We start from the raw sequence: 27,945 nt of genomic DNA, 5'->3' as shown, positions 1-27,945 counted from the left end.
ATTGCCTGAACCCTGGCTAACGAGTGCTAGCGCAGCATTGGCCTGCTTTTTTTTTTTTTTTAAAGCAGGATTTCACAAGGGGGGGAGGAGGAACTCATTTTGTCGTTTGAGTCTCAATGAAGGGTTTGCAATCCAAAATGGTTGTCTTGCTCCGCGGATGTTAGAGCGTGACAATCGAAAGACCTTCACCGCCATCTGTTGTCCTGGTGATTGTGACGCTTACCACTTGTATTAGCAGAGATTCTGGAGTATTTTTATTTTTTTTGTCATTGTTTTTGATGTCAGTGACTTTGTGTATGACGACGTTAGAAATAAACGTTTTTAATTAGTCACAATACCACGACACATTAACGTTAAGAAGAGCCGAGGAAAGTGTGCAAGACTCAAGTGTCCAGTCAGCGTTTTGCGTCTCAAGTGCCATCTGATCAGTTCACACGTGAATGACTGCGTCGTCATCCTCTTCCAGTCCCTGCTCCGGCCCCGGCACCACGTGAGTACTTCCACATGGGTCCACAATGTACCTGTAGTCTGCACCGCCTCCGATAGCCATCGCAGCGCCAGACGCCACCATCAGCCAGTCCTGCTCCCAGTCCTCGTCCTCACTGCCTCGCGTCCAGGGGGCGCTTAAGGTGTTGCCCTCTTGCGGGCCGGGTGCCCCGCTGGCCCGCCTGCCCTCCTGGCCTTGCCCCCCCAGGTTGACGTAGTGTAAGGAGTCTTTGTGCGGGGCGGCGGGTGAAACGCTAAGCCGTAGCTCCTTCAGCAGGACCGCCAGACGCTGGAACGTGGGCCGACATTTGGGGACAGGACTCCAGCAGCTGTGCATCACGTCGTAGCTGAGAGGTCATCACGTGACATCATTATGACATGACTGAGCGATCATGTGGTGGTAATGACATATTGGCTACGATGTCACATGACATTGGTGAGCTGTTATGACAACGGTACGTCACAGCTGACGGTCACAAATTTGATCACGACCGTTCCAAACATCAAGAGGTCAAATGACATTGTTACGACGTCATAGCCGGGAGATCGCGTGACATTGTTCTGACCTCAAAAGCACTGACGTTGCGTTGTCCTGAAAGCATCACTGAGCCGTCACTTGACATCATAGCCGAGGTGTCGCATGACATCCTTCGCGACTCACATGTCTTGCCTGCACTCGGCAGGTTTCTTGAGGCGTTCTCCTCGGATCAGGTACTCGTAGATCTCCGAGTTCTCCACGCCGGGATACGGCGTCTGGCCGCGGGTCATCACTTCCCACATGGTGACGCCAAAGGCCCACTGACACACACAAACATCGTTGGCGATCGTTCACCTCATTGGTCGGTGAACGAATTCTAATTCTAACTCGAGTGCTACAACGACTAATTGAAGACACCTCCCTGACTAAATGTCAATTCTTATATAGTGGACCGAGATAGATGCCTTAAAAAACTCCTCGGTGGGAGGGAACGATAGACACTCTGCCCGGAATCAATCATTTCTCTCCTCCCTAACACTAGCGTGGCAATTTTATACGAGTTGATTCCACATGGAGGCGGCATGCTGGGCTTCACGGTAGAGAGGTGCGGGGTTCGGGAGTTTGGATGTTCTCCCCGTGCCTGCGTGGCTTTTCTCAGGGTATTCTGGTTTCCTCCCACATTCCAAAAACATGCTTGGCAGATTGATTGTCCCTTGCTGCGTTTGTTAGTGCGAGTGGTTGTTTGTCTGCGTGTGTCCTGCGATTGGCTGGCAACCAGTTGAAGGTATGCTGGGATTGGCTCCAGCATGCTCGCGACCCTCAAGAGGAGAAGCGGATCACATAAAATGGAAGGATGATTCTCTTGGTTGACTCTGGGCCAGTGCTACTTCATTATTTTCTGTTACACTTCCTCGGGGAACAAGAAAAGATTTCGCAACTATGAAATAGAAATCGTTCTAAGTACACCTCTGCATTGCATTGCATTATTATTCAAGAAAACTAAAGGCAAAACAAAACGTGATCAACTTAGAACAAAGAATAACTCTCTTAATTTTTGCATTTTTTTTTTTAAGTCTGCAACACAAAAGATTTGAAATGCCAGAGTGTGTGTGTGTGCGTGTGTGTGTGTGTGTCGTACCACGTCACTCTGCGTGGTGTAGACGTTGTCGGCCAAGCTTTCCAAAGCGATCCACTTGACGGGAAGCTTGGAGACGGATCCTTGCCGGTAATAATCTCCCGAATAGATCTTCTTGGAGAGACCAAAGTCTGCCACGCACACTGCCATGTTCTCATCCAGCCTGACGCACACACAGAGCAGAGCGACATCACGACAATCATCTTGCGGCTTCGGACCGGATGCGAGTGCAATGCGCAAGGAAAGAAGTCGACGAGGACTGACATGCAGTTGCGGGCCGCCAGGTCTCTGTGGATGATATTCCGACTGCTCAGATATTCCATCCCGCGCGCCACGTCCAACATGAACTGAATTAGCATGCGCGCGGACAAGTCCTGACGGGAAAGACACAGCCAACCAAGCACAAGCACCAGTCACGCGCTCGGGGAGAGGCAGCGACATACTGACACTTTCACCGTGACGTTTTCATGCAGTCCAGTTGTGAATGAAGCTGTGACGGTACGGTACGGTACGGTTGGGACGCAGCCACGAAGATAAGTCACGTCGTGATGCTGTTAAGTGAGCGTCCCACGCGCGAACCGGACGGTTGCCCATTTTTGGGGCGCGGGGTAGGCGCTGACAAATTTTAAACAAGGGTTCGATTGAGCAAGGCCAGAGGTGGATTTTAGCCTGGCCCACGAATCGTCCCTTGTGCGACAAAAGTGCCGCCGCCAACTGCGCGGACTAACTTGCATAGGCCACGTTCGTGAAGAAGAAAGGAGGAGACAAATACGACCACAATAAGGTAAGCGCATTTGAATAATGATCTCTAAATAATGCACTGCCGATATCTCCTTTTTTTTTGATGGGTGGTGAATCGGAGTCGGGGGACGACAACTTTTTATGAATAAGGCCGGAGGGCTGCAGCTGGAGGGAGGGGGACTGACTGTCAAAAAAGGGTCAAGTGCCCAGCACTGTGAGCATATTTGTATGCACAGTTGGTTCTTTCCCCCCCATAATGACGGTATTGACTTGCGCATGGATAGATCGGTGGCGTTATTGGGCGAAAACAAAATGCCAAAGACACAATAATAAAAAAAAAAGATTTACTTTTCTATTTTCACGCGTAGGCCAAATGTGAAGTAGCATTTTTTTTTCTTTAAAAAAAAAAGTTTTACTTGCTGTGTTTTCGATACGTTCCGATGTATTTTGCGCGTAGGTTTAAACGAGTCAAAAACGTTTCATCCACATTGGCAGCTCCAAGCGACGTCGTGTTGCGGTCGCGCTGACGGGACGTACAAGCGGCTGGTCTCCGAGTCTGGATAGAAGCAGGAATGTGTGCAGGTCTCCGTGCTTCATGAAGGGTAAGACCACCATGGGGACGGGTAAACGCTGAGTGTGACGCCGGTGCAGACTCACTCCTAGTGGACCAAATTTAGCGTCCGTCAAAAGAAGCGGGCCTTCAGACGAGAACGAGCCAAGCTTTACCAATGAGCCGGATGACGTTGGGGTGGCGGAAGTCCTTCATGTGTGCCGCCTCCTTCAGGCACCGCTCAATGTCACCTGACGAGGTGATGTCAGCTGGACACGCCCGCAGGGTGACATCATCAGGGTGTGATGTTCAACGGAAAGCCACGAGAGAAGGAACAACTCACATGTCAGAACCTTGACCGCCACCTTGTGGACCTGGCCGTCGTCTGTCTTCAGGAAGGCCTCACGTACCGACCCATACTCGCCTAAACACAAACGTGTGCAAAGTCACTCATCACGCTGGCATGGTAACATGATGATGTCACATGAAAACATGACGTGAACACATAACGTGACCTTTGCCCAGCATGTGCCCGAGCATGAGCTGCTTCTCTGGGATGACAACGTTCTTCAGTTTGTTGTTGAGCTCCTCACTGATACCCAGAGTGTCCACTAGAGGGAGACACACACTCTACAAAGTTCATCTGATCCCCTGAAAAGACCTCATCACCAAGGTAGAGGGCGTGGCTAACATGTCACGTTCATTTGATTGACAGCAGGACCACTCCCTGATGTTATTCAAACTAGGGCTGTAAAAGACAATTATTTGGATTCTCATTTTTATTTCTACGCTTTCATTCAAAAACAGTACTGTGCATTCTTTCAAAGTGAAAAACATGTCTGATCATTCACTTAGTGCTCATTGTTTTCCATCATAAAAGGCAAATGTTTGACTTTGATTCAATTCCAAGATGACCAGTCTGCTTTCATGACTCAAACTGGGAAATATTTACCGATTTTGGAAACAAATAAATAAATAATTGATTAGTCATTGCACTTGTAAATTTTAACAGAATTTTTATAAAGTGGGCGGACCCACATAGTTGCTTGAAAAATCCCAAAATAGCGATTCTGGCGTTTGCAACAAGTGAATGATTCCAACAAAAAAGTCAAACCAAAAATAGTTTTGGAACCGCAGAACTCACGTGTCAAAACTTGCTGGCCGGCGGTGTTTCTGTTGAACGAGCGAGCGGCCATGAAGGAGACTGGAGTGTCGGCGCCGGCGGCCGGGAAAAAACAACTAAAGATGATGGGTGACGGGCTTTTGGGAGGTTGGGGAACCAACAACATGTCACACACACACACACAGACAAGATGGACTCAGTATTCGGTTGACTTCCTGTACCCAAAGTGCCTTTCCTTCCCGTGTCTCTGAGCAAAGACAGAAAAAAGCAGCGCCAACACAGTCAGCGTCAGAATGGCGAACAGGACGCCCACCCAAATGCGGTTCCGCTTCGTGGCGGCGCCTGCAGATTCCGCCCAGCCGCCTGCACGGTCAACAACACGTCGATTTGCGTCAACCGAGCATGCTTGTGTGTCACGTTAGCGGTCGGATGTCCTCCAACGCACCTGCAGTGGGCAGAACCACAACAGCGGGGCTCCAGGGTCCGCATCCCACCGCTGTGCAGGCCGACACCCGGACGGAAGAGTTGAAGAAGCGAGCGCCGCTCCAAAGGCCAGCCCGCGGCTCCTTGAACAGCAGAGGCTCCTGGAAATTTGAGGAGGGCAGTTTCTCTCCAGTTGTAAGAACTACTTTCTGTCAAGTCCGATCTTGGATTCATGTGTAATTGCGCAGATGATTATGTCGATAATCATCGTCCCTTCGCAAAGCCAAATTGATTTAAACTATCATCCTGAGATGATGAATATTGTATGGATCGCAAATCTCCATGAGATGAATAAATATTTAATAGACGTTTGAAATCCAACGTCTTCGTCACGATGACGTTGGCCGTTTTTGCGTTCCGGTCTGAGAATGTCGGCTATGGCCGACAACTTATTTGATGTCTCGATACGTATTGGTTCAACTACGACATCTCTCTTCACAGCTGCTGTCTTTCCGCCCGAACGCCATTTTCACCAAACATCTGCGAAAAGTCGACTGTACGCTGAAGGATTTATTTTGCGTCCTGCATTTCACTTTAGCGATTAGCAGGCTAAGCGCCTCCCCATTCGCCGCATGTCCTTGCTGCAAGCTGTGCACGGACGGACGTGTATATCGTACAAATTAAGTGAACCGCTGCGGCGTAAATGTATCAAAACTAGTGCTGCCAAGCGATTCAAATATTTAATCATAGTTAATCGCATTTTTTCATAGTTAACTCGTAGTTAATCACACATTTTATTCATTGTAAAAGAAATCCCTTTATTTTTTTGTCCCAATATTTTATTGAATTATAATACCTTTAATATATGAGAATTGAGTTGTTTTTATGCAAATTCTTTTTCTTTTTTTAATTGAAAAAACCAAGAATTGGGTTCGACTCACACAAACAAAGTCACAAATTGGAGTCATACGAAATATAAAATGCCCAAAAAGTGCAAATGAAATGGGTCAAAATAATGGGCCGAGGTCGTTCTGGTTTTTGAGAGAAGTCCAGTAATCACCGGCGAGCGCGACGGCTTCCGCCTTTTCCGCTTCTTGCAAGTCTTGAATGAGGGTCGCGATGTTGCCTCTGGAGGACAATTGGTAAGTGTTGTCGTTGGACGCAATGCAAAGTATTTCAGCCAGACCTTCGTCCTCCACCATGCGAACGCGCAGTGGCCACCCACTTAGCGATGGCTTCGGCGTTGAACCATCCATCGGTTTCTGTCGCAAATTATCCATGGATGCTTGACAAGGTGCTGGAGAATTGGCAGCAGCGGTGCGCTTGGCCTTCAAATGGTGTTTTCAACTGGACGTGCCGCGATGGGACTTCAGTTCACGATGGCAATACACACAAATGACTTTGCTCTTATCAATGACACCATTAGGTAACTTTTTTTTTAAAAAAATGTGCCGTTCAGAATTGAATTTGCGTCATTTTTACCACTCGCCAAAAGGCTTTTAGTTCTATAAACCGGCGAAAATGCAGGCGTGTCCTAAATTTTTTCGTTTTTTTCTCCGGTCATAGGACTACATTGTTTATTGGGCCAAGATGAGTCTTAATCGCTCGTTAAAAAAATTGACGGCGTTAAAAGGGGGTTGGAAAAATCCCATTAAGAACGCGTTTTTATCCAAACGATTAATCGTGATCTAAAACAATCATTTAAACGTCGTGCAAAGTGATTCGTCAATGAGGCGTTTACGTGCACACACCAAACCACAAACGTCTAAGCATCAGTCAATCCAAGTGATGACCTCACCTGCTGCACACCTCCCAGAATCCATTGCACCTTGTAGGCAAGCAGCTCCCCCTGAAGCTCCTCCTGCCGAAGCTCCGCCCACTGGAGGCGCAGCCGCCGCTCAGACAAGTTGAAGGTCAGGTTCCGAGGGGCCACGGAGGGTACTGCGAGTACAAACGGAGTTTCTCGATGACACGGGCGAGTCCACCGCTGCGGCCCCGACTCGAGATTGGCGCTTCACCTGACTCGGGCGTGAGGAAGTGCGTCCAGGGGGAGAAGGGCGACGCCCCCACGTCGTTGAGACAGGAGACTCGTGCGCTGTAGTTTGAGTGGCGGCTCAGACCGACGAGGACGCAATCGTGAGGAGGGACGGACACTGACAACTCGGGCAAAACAACACGACGAGGAGACAAACGTTGGAGCTGAGGGGAAACGCACACGATGACATGCGTGTGTATATAGATATACATATACTCTCATCGATAGATAGACAGATATAAAATAGAAAAAAGTAAAGTCCCCCCTGCGCATGAAGCAGACAAAATATCAAGGACGTCATAGACGAATGGACTTGATCACCCTTTTCAAATTGCGAGCAACAGTCCAAGTGATCTACTTAATTGATGTCGAATTTCAATTCTTTATAGGTACAGTATATACAGTGAAACCCCGCTACTTCGCGGTTCACCTTTCGCGGGTTCAGTGCTTCGCGGGTCTAAAAAATATTCGGGGGCATTGTAGTTTCGCCGAGCGGCACAAGGGGGCGCTGAAGCGGTTAGACGGCCGGCGTGCGCCGAAGAGGAGAGTGGACGAAGAAGAGAGTAGACGAAGAAGAGCAGGTTCCCCCGGACACGATTGGTGGCGACGTTTCGCGCGGTTCGGACCGTATCAGAGCTCCGGCCGGCGTGCGTGGCAGTTAAGCCGTAGATGAGCACCTTCCCCGGGCACGGGCGGTGCCAAGCGGGCCCTAAGTTTAACCGAATGGAAGCTCCCGAGGAGGAGGGCATGCTCGCGTCACAGTAAGCCGAAGAGGAGCACCTTCCGCCCGGGTCACCGGCGGAGCGCGAGGCTGTCAGTTATGAATGAATAAATAAATAAATGAAGAATGCCACCTTTCATTTCACAGTCATGATCCGTGCCTGTCATGCCGCGTGTGTTTTTGTTTTTTCAGCTGTGTGGGCGTTCCTCCAGCGATCGTCTCGTCAGCTGCTGCGAGACTATCGCTGATTACACTGACTATATTGTGATTATAATAAATATCTTTGTATCACCACCTTTTTTCCCGTGTCTGCGTTTGGAGAGTCCTGCTGGAGGATCATAACATTCACAGGGCACACCGGACGGCGTACCAGCAGGTAAAAGTCGAAGTAATTAAATAAATACAAAAATAATGGCTGGGGAATAAAAAAATAAGTTTTAATAATAATTTTTTTTGTTATAACATGAATTTCACTCTCTCTCTCTCTACCAGTATATATATATATATATATATAGGTGCGAAGTATATATATACACAGTGTTTTTTTTTCTCTTTTTTTTTTTTTTTTTTTGAAGGTGCGACGCTACTTCGCGGATTTTCAGTTTTCGCGGGTGGTCTCGGTCCCCATTAACCGCGATAACCGGGGGTTCACTGTACTGACGCAGAACTGCAGGAAACATTCAACTGGTGCACATTTTCTGTCCTGATGACTTGTCCGGACGGGAGCTGCCGATAGCGAGCGTGGCTCACACCTCCCGATAAATATTGGGCACGTTGGATGGGTAACTTGGCTCGTGCTTGTCGCGGTGGCGGACGACTCCTCCGTCCGGCGCCGGGGAAACTGCGACAGCATGCCTTCGCGCATCGCCCGCGGGAACGCTTCCGCCTGGTTTGCCTGCTCTCCAGCCGGCGTGAGACGTCTCGCCACAGAGCTCATCGCAAAACAAAAATCCTCCTCTCACTCTGCGGACATACGCTTACATGTTCCAGATTGTTTCGATACTTTATTCGGACTTTTCGAGTCGACTGAACTCAACGGAAAGGGCGGATTTAGCTCGTTAGCGTCCTTGTATGTGCACGCAACAGGTCTACGGCCGACCGGCCGCTCCGCATGCGAGCGACCGGTCGATCGCCATCGACACCCCTGCGGCCTATCCTCTCGTCACCAACCGATGTTCCCCTCCAAGGTGCGCACGTGAGCGACTGCGCTCTGCTCTCACACTGTGAACGCAAGCGCAGGTGGCGCCGCTGGCACGTGCGCGCACACACACACGACATTTCCAGCGCTATTAAATCTGCATACAGGACAACACACGATTCGCACTTTCCTTCCAATTTGCGTCGCGCGACTGCGGGCGCAAACTCGGTTGTTCTGAAGCACACGCGTGGACTCGCACTCACCACGCACGGACGACCAAATATGGGTGTCGTTTACGAGCCCCTTGAATGAGGGTCAGTCAGGTTGTGTTTTATGAGTTGGCATGATTCGAGTTAAAGATGAGTGGATAATTTGGGACCATATTGAAACCGATTTTATTCAGACTTCATAAAATGGTGGTTATTTATTTATTTTTTAAGGAGGGCTGATTTGATCACAAATCTCAATTCAATGATTTGTTCTATTTCCATGCCGAACTCTCGCCTTGCCAAACTGCAACATAATGTGTTTCATTTATGAATCTCATATTTATTTTTTATTTAATTATTTAATCTTTCATGAATTTAATCGATATATTCATCCGATTGTGATGCGGTTGAATGTTTTCGTAACATCGACATCAAATATTTGTGGGCGGCGTGGCTCAGTGGCAGAGTGGTCGTTTCCCAACCAAGAGGTTGTGGGTTCGATCCCTGACTATTGTGACCACGTTTTGGTATCCTTGAGCAAGATCCCGAACCGCCAGTTGCTCCCGATGGCGAGTCAGAAGGACGCTCAAGGTTTGTCGGAATGCTCGGATGGAAAATTGGTCAACTACTTGTGCGTGCACGTGCATTACCTGGACATTGCAGGCCGACAACTCCGAGTGACCTGCGAATCCTGGTTGCCAAGACAACAAGGCGTCACTGTCCACCATCTTGGCAACCTTCAGTCCAGCCGGAGCTGCCGGCAACGCTGTCATAAGACAAGAGGTCAGATTCCTAAAACCTCGTCCCTCCCAAAATGCACGTCATGCTAATGGGGCAGCCGTGAGCCGAATGCTCCGGCCAGTCTCACCTTTGATGTAGACTGTTCCGGTTCTGGACACAGAAATCCCGCGGGCGTTACGGGCCTCGCAATAGAACTTGACCGTGTTGTTGACACCTGCACGCCGATGACACGTCACTTGACCGTTTGACTCCTCGCCGGACCGTTTGACACCACGATACGGAAGCCGTTACCGTGGACCCGAAGGACGGAGGGGGACGGACTGGGGGCTCCCTCCTGCGCACCTCCAAGCCACCACAGAACCTCCACAGGCTCAGGCGGTCCGACAGCACCGCAGGTCAGGTTGAAGGGCTTGCCAGGAAGCGTGAACACGTCGGGAGGCGCCTCAACAAAGTGGGGCACCCCTGGAAACCAAACGCACACCTTCACAGCAGGAAAACCACAGGCCACCGCACACCCGTTCGGGCCTCACCTTCGACTACGATCCAGGCTCGTTCGGATGAGAACGTCTGTCCGTAGAAGTCCACCTCACACCAGTACTGGCCCGCATCATGCTTCTGGACCGACTTCACACTGAAACGCAAAACTGGAGATTGAACTTTGACCACAATTTGGAGAAGCCCTCGACTGAGATACGGTGGGACACGATCGCACTAGGTTCTGGTTGGCCACTTCAGAACAGAGGCTTAAAAGTCACTCAAGGCGGATTCCGGTGAGATCAACGTACGGCTTGACGTAAAGTATTGTGAGGAATCTAGGTTTCTCGGTTCTAGCTGACCCAGAGTTCAAACGAAACTTTCTTCCCAACTGGCGCTAGCGTTACGTAGGGCTGCACGATAAATCGAAATGTAATGGACATCGCGGTTTGACGTAGTGCGATTATGTCATGGCAAGGCAGCGCCGTTTTGTATTTTTTCCTCTCTCGCCTAACCTGCGGCGTTTGAGTGACAGATGAATTAGCCAACCAGAATTGTCGATGCTCGGGTCTTAATGGCGCCGGCCAGTCAATGTTGTTGGCTAACGCACGTTAGTCTGCGCTCCGGTGCCGACGGTCAGCGCAGCCCGACAATAACGCGCTCCACGTGCGCGTTGGGTTTTTCCTGGGATTGCCGTGCACTTCTGCCGCTGTCGACCAGGAGAGGGAGAAGCTCGTGCTAACGAAGGGCGGTACGGAAGATTTGTCAAAAATGAACCTCAGCAAAAAATAGCTAAACGCGTCAGATCCAGAGGCAACACAAGCAACGTATTTCAACGTTTCAAACCGCACCGACGATTTGAGTATCAAGCCTGTCAACCAGGTTTGAAATTAACAGATGAAGGGTCGACAACAGCTAGCGGCCGTTCATGTGCTAAGCTAACAGCGCTAACAGCAGCGTTCGCGTGATGAAAGAATGTGTGCGTCGCTGCGACGAGCTCCCTTCAGAGCGTCTTTTCAGCACGAATGGAAACATTGCATCTTGTCTGAAACAGGAAATGGTGAAAATGCCGCTTTTTAGAATGCAATCGCCAGAAGATAGCGCCTCGTACTTTTCATCCAATGCTGAGATTCGTGATTTGTATTGTTGGAATATTGATCAAATTCTGTTTCTGAACCTAAACTGACTCACAATCGTCAAGCTTGTGTGTGACGTGTGGGTGCGCGCCAGCACGCGTCGCGGAGGAGATGAGCGCATATGCTGGAGCGGCGAGCGAGGAAATGAGAATGAAAGTTGAAGAGGGTATAAAATGAAGCGAGTCGACGCAGGAACGGACAACACTCGCATTTGAATGCATTTTGACGTGCACATACAAAAATGAGTTTTTTCGGGGGGTTCTTCCCAAAACAGTGCAGCCCTACATGACACGATCACAAATGTGGCGAGAAACAGAGTGACGCCTCGATTCAAACGGAAGCCAAGCTGCGTCAAACACGACAGAAAAGCGACTTGTTTGCTACGTTGACTGAGTGCGGGACACGCGGACGCTTCCTGTTCTGAGTACCTGTGGTAGGTTTCCCAGTGTTTCTCCCCGAGAGCAATGAACATCTGGTCACTGCTGAGGAGCCGAGCACCGTCCTTCATCCAAACGACGTCAGGCTCTTCCACACCCTCCACGGCGCAGCCCAGACGGACGCCGTTACCCTGAGACGCCGTCTGGTTGCTCGGGTGCCGGCTGAATGTCACCGCGCCTGACAGATGAGCAATAAGACACCTTTTGGCCTTTAGGTCTTCTGTACTCTGGATGCTAGATGTTAGCATACCAACGGTTAGCATTTGAGCTATTCCCTTTCCAAATGGAACCTGACCGCATTTGAGAACTGCTGTTACGGCCCTGGGCTAGGGCCCACCTACAAGGCCACTCCCTTCGTGTATGCCAGTAGCTCTTGTACCCTTTTGTTTGTAAAGTCAATGGACTTGTGCCTCATCACTGGCCTGATTTCCCACTCGTTCCCCGTTGGTGGACTTCGTTCCTGCTCGTGGACGTCCCAATCAACGAGCTCCACCTGTGCAGCTGGGACCAATAAAAGGACCTCGGTCCAGCTGCTCAGGGCGGCTGGACCTTTACAGTTCAGTTCGCCTCGCTTGCGCTCGTTGTGTCTCTTAGTTGGACTTTTGTGAATTCTTGAGACACTCGCTTTTGTTATTTGTACTCATTTGTTAATACTGGTTGATTAAGATCCTTTGTTTAAAACCTACCTCCTTGCTTTACTAAAAATAAATTGTAAACTCTTTCCACACCATTTAACAGCTTGGTTTATGTTACTTCCCTCCTTCCTAGCAGAGCCGGTCGTAACACTGCTCTAACGTCAACCACGTTTCCTGTCGTTGCACATCAGGATGAGAGCTGTTGCGCTAATTCCTCTTGACCAAAATAGTTAGACTTGAGCAAAAAGACGTGTTGTGGAGCAGTCGGGCCCAATCGTGCGGCATTGAGTCACACCAGCAAATTTGCGATTGGATTATTTTACACATCCATCCATTCTCTGTGCCTTTTATAGTCACTAGATGTATTATTTTACCTCCCTCATAAAATCAAAATGTCATAATAATAATAATCATAAATTAGATTTGGAAGCGCCTTTCAGGACACTCAAGGACGCTGTACAGAGTAAAATACAAAGTCTAAACACAAACGGGTAAAAAAAATGGATAAAATACAAAAGTGGACGAGGGACATATCTGGACTTTGAGAGAGTAGTGAAGGCGGAACAGAATTTTTTGGGTTGTTTTGAGTTTAGTTTTAAAAACAAGGAGGGTGGTGCAAATACGGAGGTCAGGTGGGAGAGAGTTCCAGAGCTGAGGAGCAAGGTGGCTGAAGGCTCTGTCCCCCGTGGTGCGGAGGCAAGCAAGGGGTACAGTGAGGAGGACGGAAGAAGAAGACCGGAGAGCGCGGGCCGGAGTGGCAATATGGACCAGGTCGGAAAGGTAGGGAGGGGCGAGGTTGTGAATAGATTTGAAAGTATAAAGAAGAATCTTGAAGATGATTCGTTGCTTGACGGGAAGCCAGTGAGCTGCTGAAGGATGGGGGGGGTGATCTGGTGATAATCCGGGCAGCAACATTTTGGACAGGCTGGAGTTTGTGGAGAGCTTCCTGGGAGAGGCCAAATTCCAAGAATCAGGGCGGGAGGTGACGAGGCTCTGGATGAGAATGGCTGCGGTGTGTGTGTGTGTGTGTGTGTGTGCGGGAGGGGCGGAGACGGCTGATATTACGAAGGTGGAAAGAACAGGATGGGATGATGTTGTTAATGTGGGATTGAAATGAAAGTGGAAGTGAAAGTACTGTCGAGGATGACAACCAGACTCTTGACCTGAGGGGAAGGGAGGACCAAGGTGTCAATGGTGCGTGAAAAACTGTCAACTTTAGATCTGGTGCCAAAAAGGGGTCATTCGGTTTTAAAAGGTTCAAGGTGAACCAGGGGAGGGACAGGCGAATTTGGTTTGCAGGAGAGGTAGAGCTGGGTGTCATCCGCAAAGCAGTGAAAATGAATGTTAAATTTGGGCCAAGGGGGCGGGTGTAAATGAGGAAGAGGTGGGGCCCTAGGACAGAGCCCAGGGGCACACCAGTAGAGACAGAGGAGGACTTTGAGCTGAATAATCTGGGAGTGGCCTGTGAGGTAAGAGCGGAACCAGTGGAGGGGGTGTGGGTGCTGCCAATGGAGGATCGGCTTCGGAGGATGGGGTGGGAAATGGTGTCGAAGGCCGCCTTCAAATCAAGGAGGATTAGGATGGAAAGTGAACCGGTATCAGCTGTAGTAAGAAGGTCGTTGGTGATTTTGATAAGAGTAAGAGCGGTTTCGGTGCTGTGGCGGGGACGAAAACCAGATTGAAAAGGCTCAGAAAGGCAGTTGTGGGTAAGATGGGCGCGAAGCTGAGAAGAAACCATTTTTTCAAGGATTTTGGAGATGAAGGGTAAGTTAGAGATGGGGCGGAGGTTGTTGTCGTCATTGGGGTCAGTGGCAGCTTTTCGAAATTGGAGTGAAGGGCGCGATTCCAGTGGTTAATGACGAGTGGATGACGCTTCGGATGAGTAGAAGCAGAGAAGGTAAACAGGATTTGACCAGGGTTGTGGGGAGAGGGTCGAGCTGACACGTGGAGGGCTTGGATTTGATGATGAGGTTGGAGATTTCAGAGGCATCCGCAGCACACGCAGGCAAACAGGAAGTCCATCAACGTGATATCATCCCGCTTACCGCAAACCCATGCCGACGGCACTCCGCTGCGGCGAATCTGATGACGTCACCACGGCGCTGAACGCACGAGCGATCCATAACTGCAGTCAGGCCAGCCTCCACTCGCAAAGACAAAGTCAAGCCAGCCGCCTCTCTTATATTTAATACTGCGCATCACGGTGCATTACGGTAATGTGCTGAAAGCGCTTGTTGTTGGCCACCTTCAAAATAAAAGCTGTGAAACTCAAGTATGTACGTCAGTGGTTTGGATTTAAAATAATGTTATTAAACTTCTCTATTCACGCAAGGGGAATGCAAAATGACTCAGAATTGCGCCAAGAAATGTTTTGAATTGAGATAGAAAGAGAAATCAATGTTTACCGTGCATCAATCACTGACATCACAACCAATTAAAAAAATATATATTAAAAAGTACGTTTTCATTATCCCGCAACCAGACCAGTGCTGGGGAACACTCGACCACCCCAGGTATCCAATCAAAGTACTTTGAATAACATCTGATGTGCCATTTCAAAATAAAAGGCCAAAGAAATATCAATGTTTGACATTTACACCTGAATTTGAAAAATAAAAATTCAGTCTTTGTGCCACATTAGATTTCATACAAAGTCGGTTGGATACCTGTGGTGGTCTTTCATATCAGTTGTAATGTCAGTGATTGATTCACAGTTAACATTCATTTCTCTTTCCGTCTCAATTCAGAACATGTCTTGGTGCTATTCTGAGACAGTTCGTATTTCCCCATGGCTGAACAGAGAAGTTTAATCACATTATTTTAAATCCAAACCACTGACGTACATACATGAGTTTGTGAGCCTTTATTTTGAAGGTGGCCAACAACAAGCGCTTTCAGCACATTACCGTAATGCGCCGTGTTACACAGTATTAAAAAATAAGAGAGACGGCTGGCTTGACTTCGTCTTTGCGAGTACTCAACTCAACTCAATTCAACTCTACTCGACTGTATTTCGAAAGCATTTGACGACAACAGCCGCTGCGCAACAAAGGAACGCTTTAGCACACTTTCCACCAAGTCAGGGCGAGAAAAGTCCCATTTATGCTAACGATTTTCTAACAAGTTGCGCACCTGACCCTCCGACAATCAATTCACCGATAAATCGAATAATTTATCGAGCGGACTCACCGACAGCGCCGGCAGCTAGCAGAGGGACCAGCGACAGCACGAGCACGAGCACGAGCACGAGCATGTTTGTCACTGACGTGCCCGTGCGCACGTTGACGTCCTTAGAAGCGGGCGGTGGGGTGTGGACGCTGACCCACACACAGCCGCAGACGCGCGCACAAAAAGTCAAAAACAGGAGAAGAATTCAGGAAAAAAGTTTTCCCTCGGGGTAGTGTGTGTGTGTGTGTGTGTGTGTGTCTGTTTTGTCCATGGGGGAGGTGAATGGGAGGGGGCTGTTTTGCCGAGGTTGTGGCGGTGACGTCAGTTGACCGCACCGGATGTGGAATTCCACGTCTTCAAAATAAGACAAATGCACGGCCGGAAGCACTTTATAAGGACGGAGATGGAAGCGGGCTTATCAGAGGTGGGCATTTCGTCCCTGGGGCGGAATGGTCGGACAGACGCTCATTTATGGATTCAGACTGCATATTTGCTACAAACAACGTTTGGCCCCAGAATAAGTCAGGAGCTAATGAGGCTAGCGACAGAAAGTCAGCTAAAGAAAAAATTAGTCAGGCGTTACGGACCTAGTTAAGATACATTGTCAACCTGTGAGCAAGCTCCATTTGATATTAGATCACGAGTGAACAATGCACGATTGATTAAAGACAAGAAAGATGATCTTGATTTATTTGCGTGCTAATTTCCCGCTAATTTATATGATACCATATGGAAAGCGGTTTGTTACAGCTCCAGCTGTTGTGAAATGCGCTTTATAAATAGTTGTATTGGCTAACAAAAGGTTACCAAAACATGATTATGACTCAGGCAACACCAACAATACAATCCAATCCAAAACAACTTTATTTATACAGTGCATTTCACGCTTTCCATATGGTTGCGATTGCGCTTTTGTGGCTCCGCATTCAGTATTTTGTGTTATTCGTACCGCACCACAAAAACATGGCCCGATTGTCGAGGAAGAAGCACACAGCCACAAACGGAGGAAACGAGTGACAAAGTACGGAGCGCGCATCATTTTGGAGCGGCTGCCCTGCCGCGTTCATGAACGGTACCTGACGTGTGTGTCAAACATCAAACGACTTTGCGTGTGCGTGCGTGTGTCACGTCCCGCCGGTCTCGAAGAACACAATTCTTTACATTCGTGAAGACTGCCGAAGGTCACTGACCTCCTGGTGGGCCGCTCGTTGGTGCCGTTCCGGACGATGGCTCGCATGTCGGCCCACAGTGACGGTACGGCGGCGGCCACGTACTCCACGTCCGCGCCCTCGCTCAACCAGAACTCCAACGCGGACTGAGGACACACAAAGAGTTTGAAACGGGCCGCGCCTCCTCCCCTCCCCGCCTCACTGATGAACACCTCATCCCAACAGATCATTGTCGGAACATTGCTTCCCCTCGCGGACTTGCACGGCCGCTCCCTGCTCTCGTCTCGCTCATGCGCCCGCTCACGACCCCCTCGTATTTGTCACGGTCATTGGTCCCCGCTATTCTGTTCAGTGTAGTCACGTTTAGTTTGTCTCTGTTATGTTTGCACCTGGCCTCGTTTGTTTGTTTCTCCCGGCACCTTGTTTGTCCATTGTAGTTCACTCATTAAAATCCTCTTAAGTTACCCCTTGCCTGGCTTCCCCGCTTCCTCGCATTTTGGGTCCACCTCCTCCTCGCCCACCGGCGATCCAACCCTGACACTTTCAAGCAAAATTGTCATCCTTGTCAATTGAATCCGTCAAAAGCTCTCCAAGTTCACGTGAAATGTACCCTGGACTTGTTTTGTTTTTTGCTCTTCTCCCCAAAATGGATCTGTCAGCATCGACCGTTGTACCGCGCTGCGCACGTTTCAGCTCAGATCCTTCCAGAAGGAATGGCTTGAACAAGAAACAGGAAAACATTGTTTTCAAAAAGAATATTCCCTTTGATTTGATCTCTTTTTTCAACGCAAAAATAACCTGCCAACATCAACCGCCTCGAAAAAGTAACTTCCATATTTTTGGGCCACTTCAATTTCTTTCATTTCTCTCGACTTGTGACGCGATGCGGATGTCGGCTTTTCACTTTGTCGTCTGGAATTCAAAGTACTTCCTTGGATCTTAACGTTCTCATCCGCATCCAATCGCTAGCGGACGTCCATGTTTTCGTCACGCTAGAACTACTTCCTGTTTCCGTGTCTACCAATCATAGAAAATGGAGTCCGACTCGCCCGATGCTTCGGACAGAGCGAATGGGAGCGAAGCATTCCGGGTTGGGCGTTTCCGCCGTTACAATGTGGGACCGGCGCCCAGGAAATGACTCAGCCACCTTCCAATAGTTGAAGGGACCAAGCAAGTAAGGTTGGGATCATGGTGAGTGAATTGCCTGAACTGTCAACCAAGATAGCATGTAGCATTAGCCACAATAATAACACACACAGCAAGTGGTCACCTGACATTTCATGTCCAGTCTGAACCGAGCATAATAGTGCGAAATCTATCAAATAAACATCTTGTGAGTCCCGCTCTGCCCATTTGTCGTACGGTGTTCCACAGGGTTCCGTTTTGGAGCCCTTGCTGTTTTCGCTCGACTTGCTGCCCCCTCGGTTCCATCTGACGAAAACATGGAATTTCCTTCCATCGCTATGCAGATGACAGTCAGATCGATGTCCCGCTGAGCAAAAAAGACGCTCTCTCCTTAAGACCACTTTGGTCCCTTTCGGGAGGAAATCAAAGTCTGGATGTCATTTAACTTCTTGAATTTTAACGAAAAGAAGACAGAAGTTCTGGTCTTCGGACCCGGTGGGCCTTTTACTCTCAACCCCGTAGACCTCGGCCCCCTGGCGTCTTATCTCAAGACGACCGTCTCAAACTTGGCTTTTAAACTGGACAGTGACTTGAAATGAGATGGGCAAATCGGTGTCGTTGTTGGATCCGGATTCTTTCATCTTTGGCAGCTGGCTAAAGCGAAGCCCTTTTCTTTCGAAACAGTAATCCACGCCTCGGCTAGATTACTGTCACGCACGTGACTTTGGAGTCAGCCAGCCCTCCCTCAGCGACTGTCGCTGTTTTGCTGATTTCTTGGATCTAATGTTTATGTGTTGTAATTTGTGTTCCAATTTCCCGCTAATTTCCAGCCGCCATCTGGAAAGCGCTTTGTCCAGCTGTTGCGAAATGTGCTCGAGAAATGAAGTTGTATTGTAACCATGCATGGTTCAAGATTGCAACAGCATTGAATGCTCGCTTTAAAGACTTAAAGACGGAGAGAGACGACGTGTGGACCAATCTCCCAGAAGATGTCAAACTTCTGAAGATGGGCCACCCAACAAGAAAAAGACGCATCTTCTACAGCTGAGTTCGGATTCTGAATGTGACGAGGAGGTCCAGAGCAGAGCCCGCCATTGATCTGAAGGTGTGTCCGTTCCTTGGTGGTCTTGTCACGCAGGTGCCACGAGAAGCTGGCACTGGTGGCTCGAAAATGTGAATCTAGGGAAAGTTGCTTTGCCTCAGCGACTGAATGAGCAAACAATTGGACCACATTCAAAATATGTGCACCCACGACCTCCGCACAGTGAGGCCATCGTGCTAAAATTTGAGTCTTCCTTTTTCACAGAGTTTCAAACGTTTTTTTTGGAGGGGGGGGTTTAGTTTGATTTTGTTTTTTTAAACAAAAAGTGTGCCTCCCGTTGCAACAGCCCAAAGTTGTTTTTCCTTTAGGCAGCTGAGGATTTTTCTTGTTCAAAGTTTCCATCTCCCTTCCAACTCCTTGCCAGCACGTGCACGATCTCGCGCGCCTTGAGCCAAAGTGTTGACGTCACGCGTCACAGGGCCGCCACGCCGCGGTGACGCGGCGTGACGTCACGGACGCGCGGCAGGTGAGGCGGCGGCGGCGGCGAGCTTCTCCCGAGCGACCGGCACAAAATGGCGGCTCCTCCCGGTTAGACGCCACGGCACTAAGTTGGCAACGCTCCACACGAGTCACGTCACGTCGCGTCGCGGGAACCCGACAACACACCGATCGACTCGTATCGCACCGAGAAGAAGACACTAGAACTCAACAAGTCCAAATGTGAGTAGCATGTACAAAGTGAAGATTTGATTGACACTTGAGCGTCAAACGTTTGGACAGCGGGAAAGGGCGGGGCTGCAGCAGACGTCACGCCTGCTTGTGGCGAAGCATTTAGCCCCTAAGTGCACGAAGAAAAATAAAAAATAAATGAATAAATAAAAATAATAATAATAATTAAAAAAAAGCCCACATGTGCTCTTAGTTGTCCACGCCAACTCGTTTGATTTGTTTTGGAACCACTTCGCGGTGTTGGTCTTTTGAATTTTGCAGCTTCGAGTACAGAGCAAAGGTCGGTCAATTTTGTTCCTCGACGTCTGCGCGTAATTCAATCGATCAGGATCTTCTCCAGCCTTGTGCAGACCTTGCTGATGATCTGATCAGTTGAATCAGATGACTCGAGATCTCGCGTGAGTTTGCGTGTGTGCGTCTGTGTGTGCGTGGGTGTGTATGTGTGTGCGTGCGTGCGTGCGCGCGTGCGCTGGAGGACGGACATCAGAACATGAGGTGGCGGTTCCATCCGAGTCCTCTGAGTCAAACTGTTCATCCCCTCAAGTGTCCCTGAACCGATGTTCCTCAGATGCCGGAGTCTGCAGCGTGTCGCAGTGCGGTCCCGCTCTTTGTTGGACAACAAGCGCTGCTCACCATCCACGCCGCGTTACGTGGAGTGAACGCCTCGCAGTTTTGCATGCGGGTCAAAATGGCCGTTCTGGCGCGACGGCTTGTCTCTTATCTTGTCGGTAACCTTGGTTGGCGCTGATTGTTCGAGCACGGCACGGGAAGATGCGAGCGTGCCGGCAGAACTCTTCCCATCAACATTTGCGCTGGTGACATGTTCAGTCTTTCTTTGAGGATCTGTGCCGCGTTCCAGTTTGAGACCTGGACGAGAGAATGTCAGCTTGATTCCCCCAAAAAGTTGCAAATGACCTCATGTCCTAAATGGCAAAAGAGATGCGATCACTCTCACTCTCTTTGGGAATGCCGTGCCTTGCATTTTTTTTCGATCGCATGCAGCGTCTGCTATTTTGCCGCAAAGGTTTAGCACGTCCGCGTATTTGATCCAGTTCGTTTTACGTGTCAGTGTTTTTACTTTGTATTTTACTCTGTACAGCGTCAGGGGGCAACTACCAAAAAATATAAATAATAATAATAATAACAAATATGTAGCTGAATAAAAAAAATTCAGGGGAATATAAATTTTTATTTGAAACTTTTCTTGACCGTTTCATTGAGCCATGTGTGGTTCTTACTACGCCGACACATCACGGTGTTGTCTGTTCTTGTGTTGACATTTGTGTTTCTCTGGAGAGGGAGGGAGGGAGTTGGGGGGGGGGCGTGTGATCCGTTAAAAACGACGGAGCGAGTTGCCCGCTGTTTTGACGGAGCCGTTTTTGTAAGAATAAAAAGTCGAGAACTGAATGAGTGTGTCTTTTAAAGACGCTACAATACGTTTGAATTGTAAACATTGGCCACTTGCGTTCTCGAGGACACGCGCACTGGACTCTGACTCCGCTTAGCTGTTTTCGGCTTGGGTCATGTGACGTTCGATCCAGTCATGTCATTATCTGTACCGCTTATCCTGTACGGCAGACTTAGGCAAACTACGGCCCGGGGGCCACGTACGGCCCATCAAACGTTTTAATCCGGCCCACCGGACTTGAAAAAAGTTAAATGAATAAACCTTGTTAATGTTTTATTTTCTAAATACTGTGGTTTTTCAAAGACATATATTTCGTTGTCATGCTTTTGTTCACTTTCATTTCAAATTAAATGTCTTTTTTTTTTGCCGATGAGGTGAGGTGACCAAAACACTGCATCCATCTGCTCCTGGTCCGGCCCCTCTGCCCAATTTTTGAACCCATTGTTGCCGGCCAACCAAAAAGTTTGCCCACCCCTGCTGTACAGGGTGGCGGGAAGGTGCTGGAGCCTATCCCAGCTGAGTACGGGCGAAAGGCGCACTACACCCCGAACCGGTCGCCCGCCAGTCACGGGTCAGACATAGACACCGTCAGTGAGTGGGAACCGAACCCACGTTGCACGCACACAACGCAGGCGAGTGGACCACGACACCATCAGTGACCTGTCCGCCCCAGTTGCGACGCTATTTCAGTCCACAGCTCAGGACGATATTACCCAACATGATTGATTCTTTATTTATTTTTTGGGTTGAGGTGGAGAAGTGATGCCATGACATCTCTGATTGGTCTGAGCTGAAGTGCTGCTATTAGCATGTGCGAGCTAGCATGTGCCTTGTAGTGCGGCGCGCCCTGTCTAAGTATTTATTTTTTTCTCAAATTTCCCCATTGTGGGACTAATAAAGGACATCTTTAGATAACCCTGCTTTTCTTGGAAAATGCCGATTGATGGGTTCAATTTTTTAATGTTTCAATTTGCATATTTTTTTAATCACTGCAATAATAATGGGGGAAGGTGGCAATGATATTTGCTTGCTTGCTTTGGGTTTTTGTTTGTTGTGGGCTGGCCGAGTCGGTAAATGCTGCTAATTTTGCCCTTTCATTTTCTTATTCCACGGTAACAATATTTGTCAGAATACGGTGAATCCTCCACAGAATTGTGGTCCGGTAACTGATTAGATTTTTTTTCCAGATTAAAAAAAAATTGCAATTTCCAACTATTTGCAGGCTCGCAAGGTCCACTGTGCTGTGCTTTCATGACTTCTGCCACCTACAACACCTTTCTAAAAAAGAAAAAGAAAGAAAAAGGTTTGAGCGCGAGGTCGCGCTCGGATCTGAAATTGTTGCTCACAAGCCAAAGTAGCAAATGGGCCCGACGGCAGCTCGTGTCTCGAAAATCTCTTACGATAGATCACTCGCATCTCAAGGCGGCGCTGCATTCACGAGCTCCACGGTTGGCAGGTTGATTGGATCCACTTCCTGCCTTATCTGAACTTTGCAGTTGTTGCAAAATGAACTTGTCGTGTGTAACGTTTGTGACCCACGGTTATACGTTCAGCTGCTCCATTTGACAACATTAACCGCGTTGGGAACGAGAGGAGCAGGACGACTCGGCCCCCGTCGCCATGGTTAGCGCACAGTCAAGGCGGCGTGATGTCATCACGTCATGATCTTGGCTCAAACTGTCACCTTGTGGTCACTTGCCCCTTTCACACGCTGCCCTCGATGACAAACAAGTGCGCCGGCTGCCAGCGTACAATCGGAAGCAAAAGGCGCAGTGAAAATCAATGTCTTGTCAATTTGACCCACCACAGAGAAAAGTGTGAACAACAACTGCCAAATTTGAATGATTAGAAAAATGAAGTATCTGAAATGAGGCTCCTGTGACGTGCGCACTCTCGTGGCCGACAACGAGGCACACTGAAGCCGTCATGCCAGCCAGAATCCCCGGTCCGCACGCTCGCTGTCAAGCTGGACTTGAAATTCCCTCGCTCTACTGTCTTCTGTGTGTGACATGCGCACACTCGCAGCAGACAACGAGGCGCCCTAAAGCTGTCACGCCACCCAAAGTCGCCAGTCCAACCGCTGGCTGTAAAGTCGACAGTTAAAATCAAATTTGCCTTGCCCTACCACCTTCTCTCCGTGACGTGCATTCACCCGCGGCCAACAACGAGGCACTCGCCCTAAATGGGCCACGCCAGCTAAAGAGCCGATCCGTATGCTAGCTTCCCACGATTAGCCCATTTGCGTGGATGCAGCTGTGCGTCGAACTGCGTACGCATCTGCTCATCTGAGAAGGAGAAGCCGCAATAGTCCGTCATCTTCAATTCCACTTTTGATGCGATGCGTCGGTGTGAAAGGGGCCAGTGACTGCGGACCTGTAGGGGGCGCTGCCTCCTTCTCCTTCATGAATGTAACCTGGCCCGCTTGTGTCCGTCAGCCATGATAAGAAAAAGTTCCCGCCTGGAGTCATCGGGCTACTACAGCAGTGACGGTCTGCCCGTCATCTCGTACAAGGAGACGCCGTACAGGTAAGCAGGTGCGTTCATAATAGCGTGCTTCCACATACGTTGAGTGCCCATTCCTACGTCAGCGCGGCCACCGTATTGGATGTGGCAATGCGGAGCCGTGAACCAAGATGACGAGATGAAATGACATCTAGATCAAATTGTTGACTGGATTGTGACTACTATTGGCTGGTTTTTATTTAGTTTTTGTTCCCCTCCCCCCACTACTTACCTATCAGACTGATCCGGTACACAATTTGTTTGTATTAACGTGTGGCCCGTGTAGAGCATGAGAGCAAATTATTATTATTTTTTTAAATTTTTTTTTTTACATTCTATATTAATGACAAGTTTCCTCACCTCATTTTTGACCAACTTGAACTGCTTAAAAGGCATTGTGGGCATTCCAACACAAGTGATCTTGCAAAAGAACATCAAACATTTTAAAGTGTGCTATATAACATTTACCATTTGTAATTGCAAGATAAAAATCGCATCGATTGCTTTTGGAGAGGCTGGCCGGTCTCAATTGCCTTCTGTTATGCTGCCACATCCAATATGGCAGACACGCTCACGGATCAGAGCGCCGAAGGTGATGTCTCTGCACGTGATGTCTACGCTGCCGCTCACCTTGTCCACACAGGAAGCTGTGGACTCGGAGCCGCGCTCAGCAGCGCCCCCGCAGGATCGCCACGGACGACGCCAAGGACAACACCCCGCTGTCCGACAGTCCCGTTGGAGACGTCAGACGGACGCGCAGAGGAAACGGAGTGCTGCGCTTGGCACGGAATTACATCTTCCCCATTTTCATCCCTATATTCTGGATCTGTGAGTATTCCCAGGATCCATCCATCCATTATCTGCACCGCTTCTCCACACACGGGTCGCGGAGGTGCTGGAGCCTCTCCCAGCTAGCTTCGGACAGTAGGCGGGGCTAACACCCTGAACTGGTTGCCAGCCAATCGCAGGGATTCACAGTAGTCCCGATCAAAAGTTGTAGTCCTTAGTGATAGTCTTGTCCCAGGTGCAGGTTCTGGTCCAGAGAAAGTAGCTTCTAATATCAAGTCATGTTGTGGTCCAGAAATGGTTGTCGTCCTGAGAAAAGGTTGTTTGTAGTCCAAAAAGAGCAAAATTGGATTCGTCCGGTTCAGAAGGTTTTAGTCCTGGGAGAGGGTTGTCGTTCTGAGGGAAGGTTCTTGTCCAAATCGAGATTTTAGTCCTAAAAGACGTTTGCAGCCCAGAGAGAAAGTTCCAGCCAGATAGATTAAAGTCCCAAATGCCGGTTGTATTCTAGAAGTCTAGAGATAAAGTTCTGGTCCAAAGGTCGAGTTGTAGTCCAAAAAAGAAGGTTGTAGTCAGGAGAAAAGGTTCAAGTACTGAGACATTGTTGTCGTCTCCAAGGAATTGTCTTGTCATCAGGGAACCTTGGATTGAGTCAGAGATGGTTTTCGTCCAGAGTTCTTGTCCAAAGAGAAAATGGCAGTCCAAAGAAAACAATCGGTTGTAGTCCAGAAAGGGTTTTTCGTTTTGTGAAAGAAAGTACTCATCCTAAGAGAGTTTTTGGGGTCTAAAAAGAAGGTTGTAGTCCAGACAGAAAGTCCATTCCCAAGTTGAAGGTTGGACTCCCCGGAAGAGTTTGCAGTCCGGAGTGAATGTTCTGAAAGCCGGTTGTGGTCCCTGAGCAAACACTCGAGTCCTAAGGGTCTTCTCTAGTCCCACGTGAGGACCCGGCTCTCGAGATATGGTTCTCGTCCCTGTTGGGTGGGTTCTCGTCCTGTGAATCTTTCTGGTTTTATTGCGTGTATCACTTCCTGTTTCCAGTGTGCGAGCCGTTCATTCGCCAGATGACGGGCAGCCCGGCTCCCTCCAACTTGGTACGAGACCCTTCTTCTCTGCCGACCGGCGACCTCTCTCATCAACGACCTAATGATCCTGTTGTCCCGGCAGCTGTCCGTACGTGGCAACGAGCTGTTGGAGGAAGTTTACGGAAAGTACAACGAGCTCAAAACGCTTCTCAACAGCTACGAGGAGCTGATGCGCAAAGATGACAAGGCGCCACTGTGGGCGACCATTCCCAACTACGCCCTCCAATCAGCGGGTGAGTGTACGCATATCGAGCGCTCTCGGCGCATCTCCTTACAGAATCAGAATCAGAATCAGAATCAGAATGCCCTTTGTTGTCATTGTACTCAGTGTGCAACGAGATTAGAGACCTGAACTAGCATGTCGTGATTTGAATGCACGAAGGCGCTGTGTGAACGCCCACATATGAAGCGGCGGCACGAACGTAAGACAAACGTACCAAATATGACAGGCATGTGACAAACATGTAAGTAACATGTCACAAGCCAATGGGAAAAAAAACCAAAGCCAATCGTATGACACACGTGACGTGTGTGACACATGACATTTGTGATGGACAACTGATACATTTGTGAGCCACACGACGAGCGTGTGCTACACATGCCTGACGCGTGACAAGGGGGCGCTGTGCCGCTTACGGGAATGCGTGAAGCCGCAGTGGCGCGTGTTTTGCTTTGTTGTCAGGCGCCGCCGTGCTGTGCACCGCCACGTCGCCGGCGTACCCGCTGAAGACGTTCCGCTTGTCCATCCTGGGCCTGGGGTGGGACGTCCGCCAGACCGTCAGTGCGAAAGTGGTCATCGAGGTAAGCCGCCGCAGCCCCTCCGGCGCAGGCGACGCCCTCGCACGCGGCCTTGACGCGGCGCCGTTTGTCCCTCAGGGCAAGTCAGAGCTGAACCCCGGAAACTGCTGGGCCTTCGCCGGCCAGCAGGGCAACCTGACGGTGGCACTCTCGCACGCAGTGCTCGTCACCAGCGTCACCCTCGGACACGTCGCCAAAAGCATCTCGCCCACCGGCCAGATCCCGCACGCGCCCAAGGAATTCTCCGTCTACGTGAGTACCCAGCGACCCCATACGGACACGTACGGACAGACGGTGTCAAGGCACATGTTGATAAAGCCAAGTCCAGGCCCGTCTAAACGAAGAATGTTTCTGGTGGTCATGTGCGGGCTGACGGTGATTGGTCCCTGCAGGGTTTGGAGTCCTCGAAGTCGGCCGGCGTCAAACTGGGAAGCTTCAAGTACGAACAGAACGGGCCCATGTTCCAGAACTTCAAAATTCTCGTGAGTGCGCCACCGACCAGTTTGAACTGAAACAGAACACACAAAAAAAAAAAAACCTCGTTCACCAAAATGCCATTTTCAATTTGAATCCATGTTTTTGCTCTTCTGGGATTCGTTTGTTTTTGTTGACAGCAAACAGGAATGAACTTGCATCAACTTTTACACATTTTTGTGAAAATAATGATCACCGCTATTTTCTTGAATTTACATTTTGGATGTTTTTAATTCATTAAAATCATAAAATGAGTTAGGGGAAAAGGAGCCAGGATGATAAAAGTATATCAAAAGTAAGAAGAAAGTACAATGAAAGTTTATTTTTTTTAAGTCATAAAATATATCTACAATCTAGTGTATGAAAAATAATCTTAAAGTAGAAAATGGGGAAAAACGTTTGAACAAAAGCATCAAGTACTTCAAACGATTGACATAAAGGTTTAAAAAAAGTGTCAAAATGATGAAAGGAAGTGGTTTTGGTCACGTGGTGTTGTGCTTACGTGACAGGACAAGGGCGCGCGCAAGAGCACGCACGTGACGCTGAGCGTGCGCAGCAACTGGGGCGATCCCACCTACACGTGCCTCTACAGCTTCAAGGTGCACGGACACTTGCCGTCCTGAGGCCGCACACGCACGTGCACGCTGCCCGTGGACACGGAACACACTGCTGCTGCGCACGCGTGCCTTCACGCAACGCAACAATCCGCCTGCCCGCCACACGGGGGCGCACTCGCTGCGAACGGACACGACTTCAGCACGGGCACAGGTGACATTTCACGCACTGGCACTTTCAAGTCACGTGACGCTTTGAGGACGCTGACGTTGACCATGACGTTGGTTGCTTGGTTGGTTCAGGTTGCCAGCAATGCTGCACTTTACATAAACTTGTGCAATATTTGTACTTTTATATTTATTGTAATCATACGTTACATGATTTAATGTTTTTTTTTTTTTTTATCTTAAAGTCACAAAGTTGGACTGCTCATTTACTCTTCATGGTAATAGTAATCATATTAGATGTGATGGAAAATAAAGACAGTCCAAAAATGATTTTCTGTGGAGTGTATTTAGTTCAGTGGCGAAGCGGGACTTTTATCCTTGGGGTGGCCAAGGCTATTTCAGGGGGTCCACAGACTTTAACAATAAATTTGTTTCTCGACTTATCAATTGCAGAGTGTCATATGTTTGAATGTACATACGA

At 49.0% G+C, this 27,945-nt stretch overlaps 2 protein-coding genes across 6 annotated transcripts; one reads left to right on the top strand and one right to left on the bottom strand.

Moving 5' to 3' along the window:
- Positions 1 to 305: 305 nt before the first annotated feature.
- Positions 306 to 20,137, bottom strand: tyro3 (TYRO3 protein tyrosine kinase). Of its 4 annotated transcripts, XM_088308170.1 has the most exons (20): positions 19,877 to 20,137; positions 16,821 to 16,945; positions 11,819 to 12,005; positions 10,311 to 10,411; positions 10,072 to 10,242; positions 9,908 to 9,994; positions 9,690 to 9,805; positions 6,955 to 7,135; positions 6,735 to 6,877; positions 4,959 to 5,097; positions 4,735 to 4,876; positions 4,535 to 4,650; positions 3,906 to 4,001; positions 3,734 to 3,814; positions 3,567 to 3,659; positions 3,378 to 3,499; positions 2,364 to 2,473; positions 2,103 to 2,262; positions 1,148 to 1,284; positions 306 to 833 (listed from the first exon to the last, which is right to left on the bottom strand). In XM_088308170.1, exons 3-20 carry the CDS (start codon positions 11,896 to 11,898, stop codon positions 431 to 433), a joined length of 2,478 nt encoding a protein of 825 aa, XP_088164296.1. In that variant the 5' UTR covers positions 11,899 to 12,005; positions 16,821 to 16,945; positions 19,877 to 20,137; the 3' UTR covers positions 306 to 430. The 4 variants fall into 4 exon arrangements, with proteins under 4 accessions (XP_088164296.1, XP_088164311.1, XP_088164286.1 ...); XM_088308185.1 differs by lacking the exon at positions 16,821 to 16,945; XM_088308160.1 differs by lacking the exons at positions 16,821 to 16,945; positions 19,877 to 20,137 and adding an exon at positions 15,652 to 15,715.
- Positions 19,441 to 27,507, top strand: LOC148342511 (SUN domain-containing protein 3-like). Of its 2 annotated transcripts, none has more exons than XM_088308198.1 (9): positions 19,441 to 19,686; positions 23,539 to 23,629; positions 24,249 to 24,433; positions 25,427 to 25,479; positions 25,553 to 25,703; positions 26,153 to 26,271; positions 26,347 to 26,520; positions 26,661 to 26,750; positions 27,252 to 27,507. In XM_088308198.1, exons 2-9 carry the CDS (start codon positions 23,541 to 23,543, stop codon positions 27,363 to 27,365), a joined length of 975 nt encoding a protein of 324 aa, XP_088164324.1. In that variant the 5' UTR covers positions 19,441 to 19,686; positions 23,539 to 23,540; the 3' UTR covers positions 27,366 to 27,507. The 2 variants fall into 2 exon arrangements, with proteins under 2 accessions (XP_088164324.1, XP_088164330.1); XM_088308204.1 differs by having other exon boundaries at positions 19,442 to 19,686; positions 23,539 to 23,637.
- The last annotated feature ends 438 nt before the right edge of the window (positions 27,508 to 27,945 follow it).

The sequence above is a fragment of the Idiotropiscis lumnitzeri genome, chromosome 1 (genome assembly GCF_059441095.1).
Source record: "Idiotropiscis lumnitzeri isolate Australia: NSW breed Sydney's pygmy pipehorse chromosome 1, RoL_Ilum_1.0, whole genome shotgun sequence".
In the NCBI taxonomy this organism is placed as follows: Eukaryota; Metazoa; Chordata; class Actinopteri; order Syngnathiformes; family Syngnathidae; genus Idiotropiscis; species Idiotropiscis lumnitzeri.
This window is presented reverse-complemented; position numbering and strand designations above follow the sequence as displayed.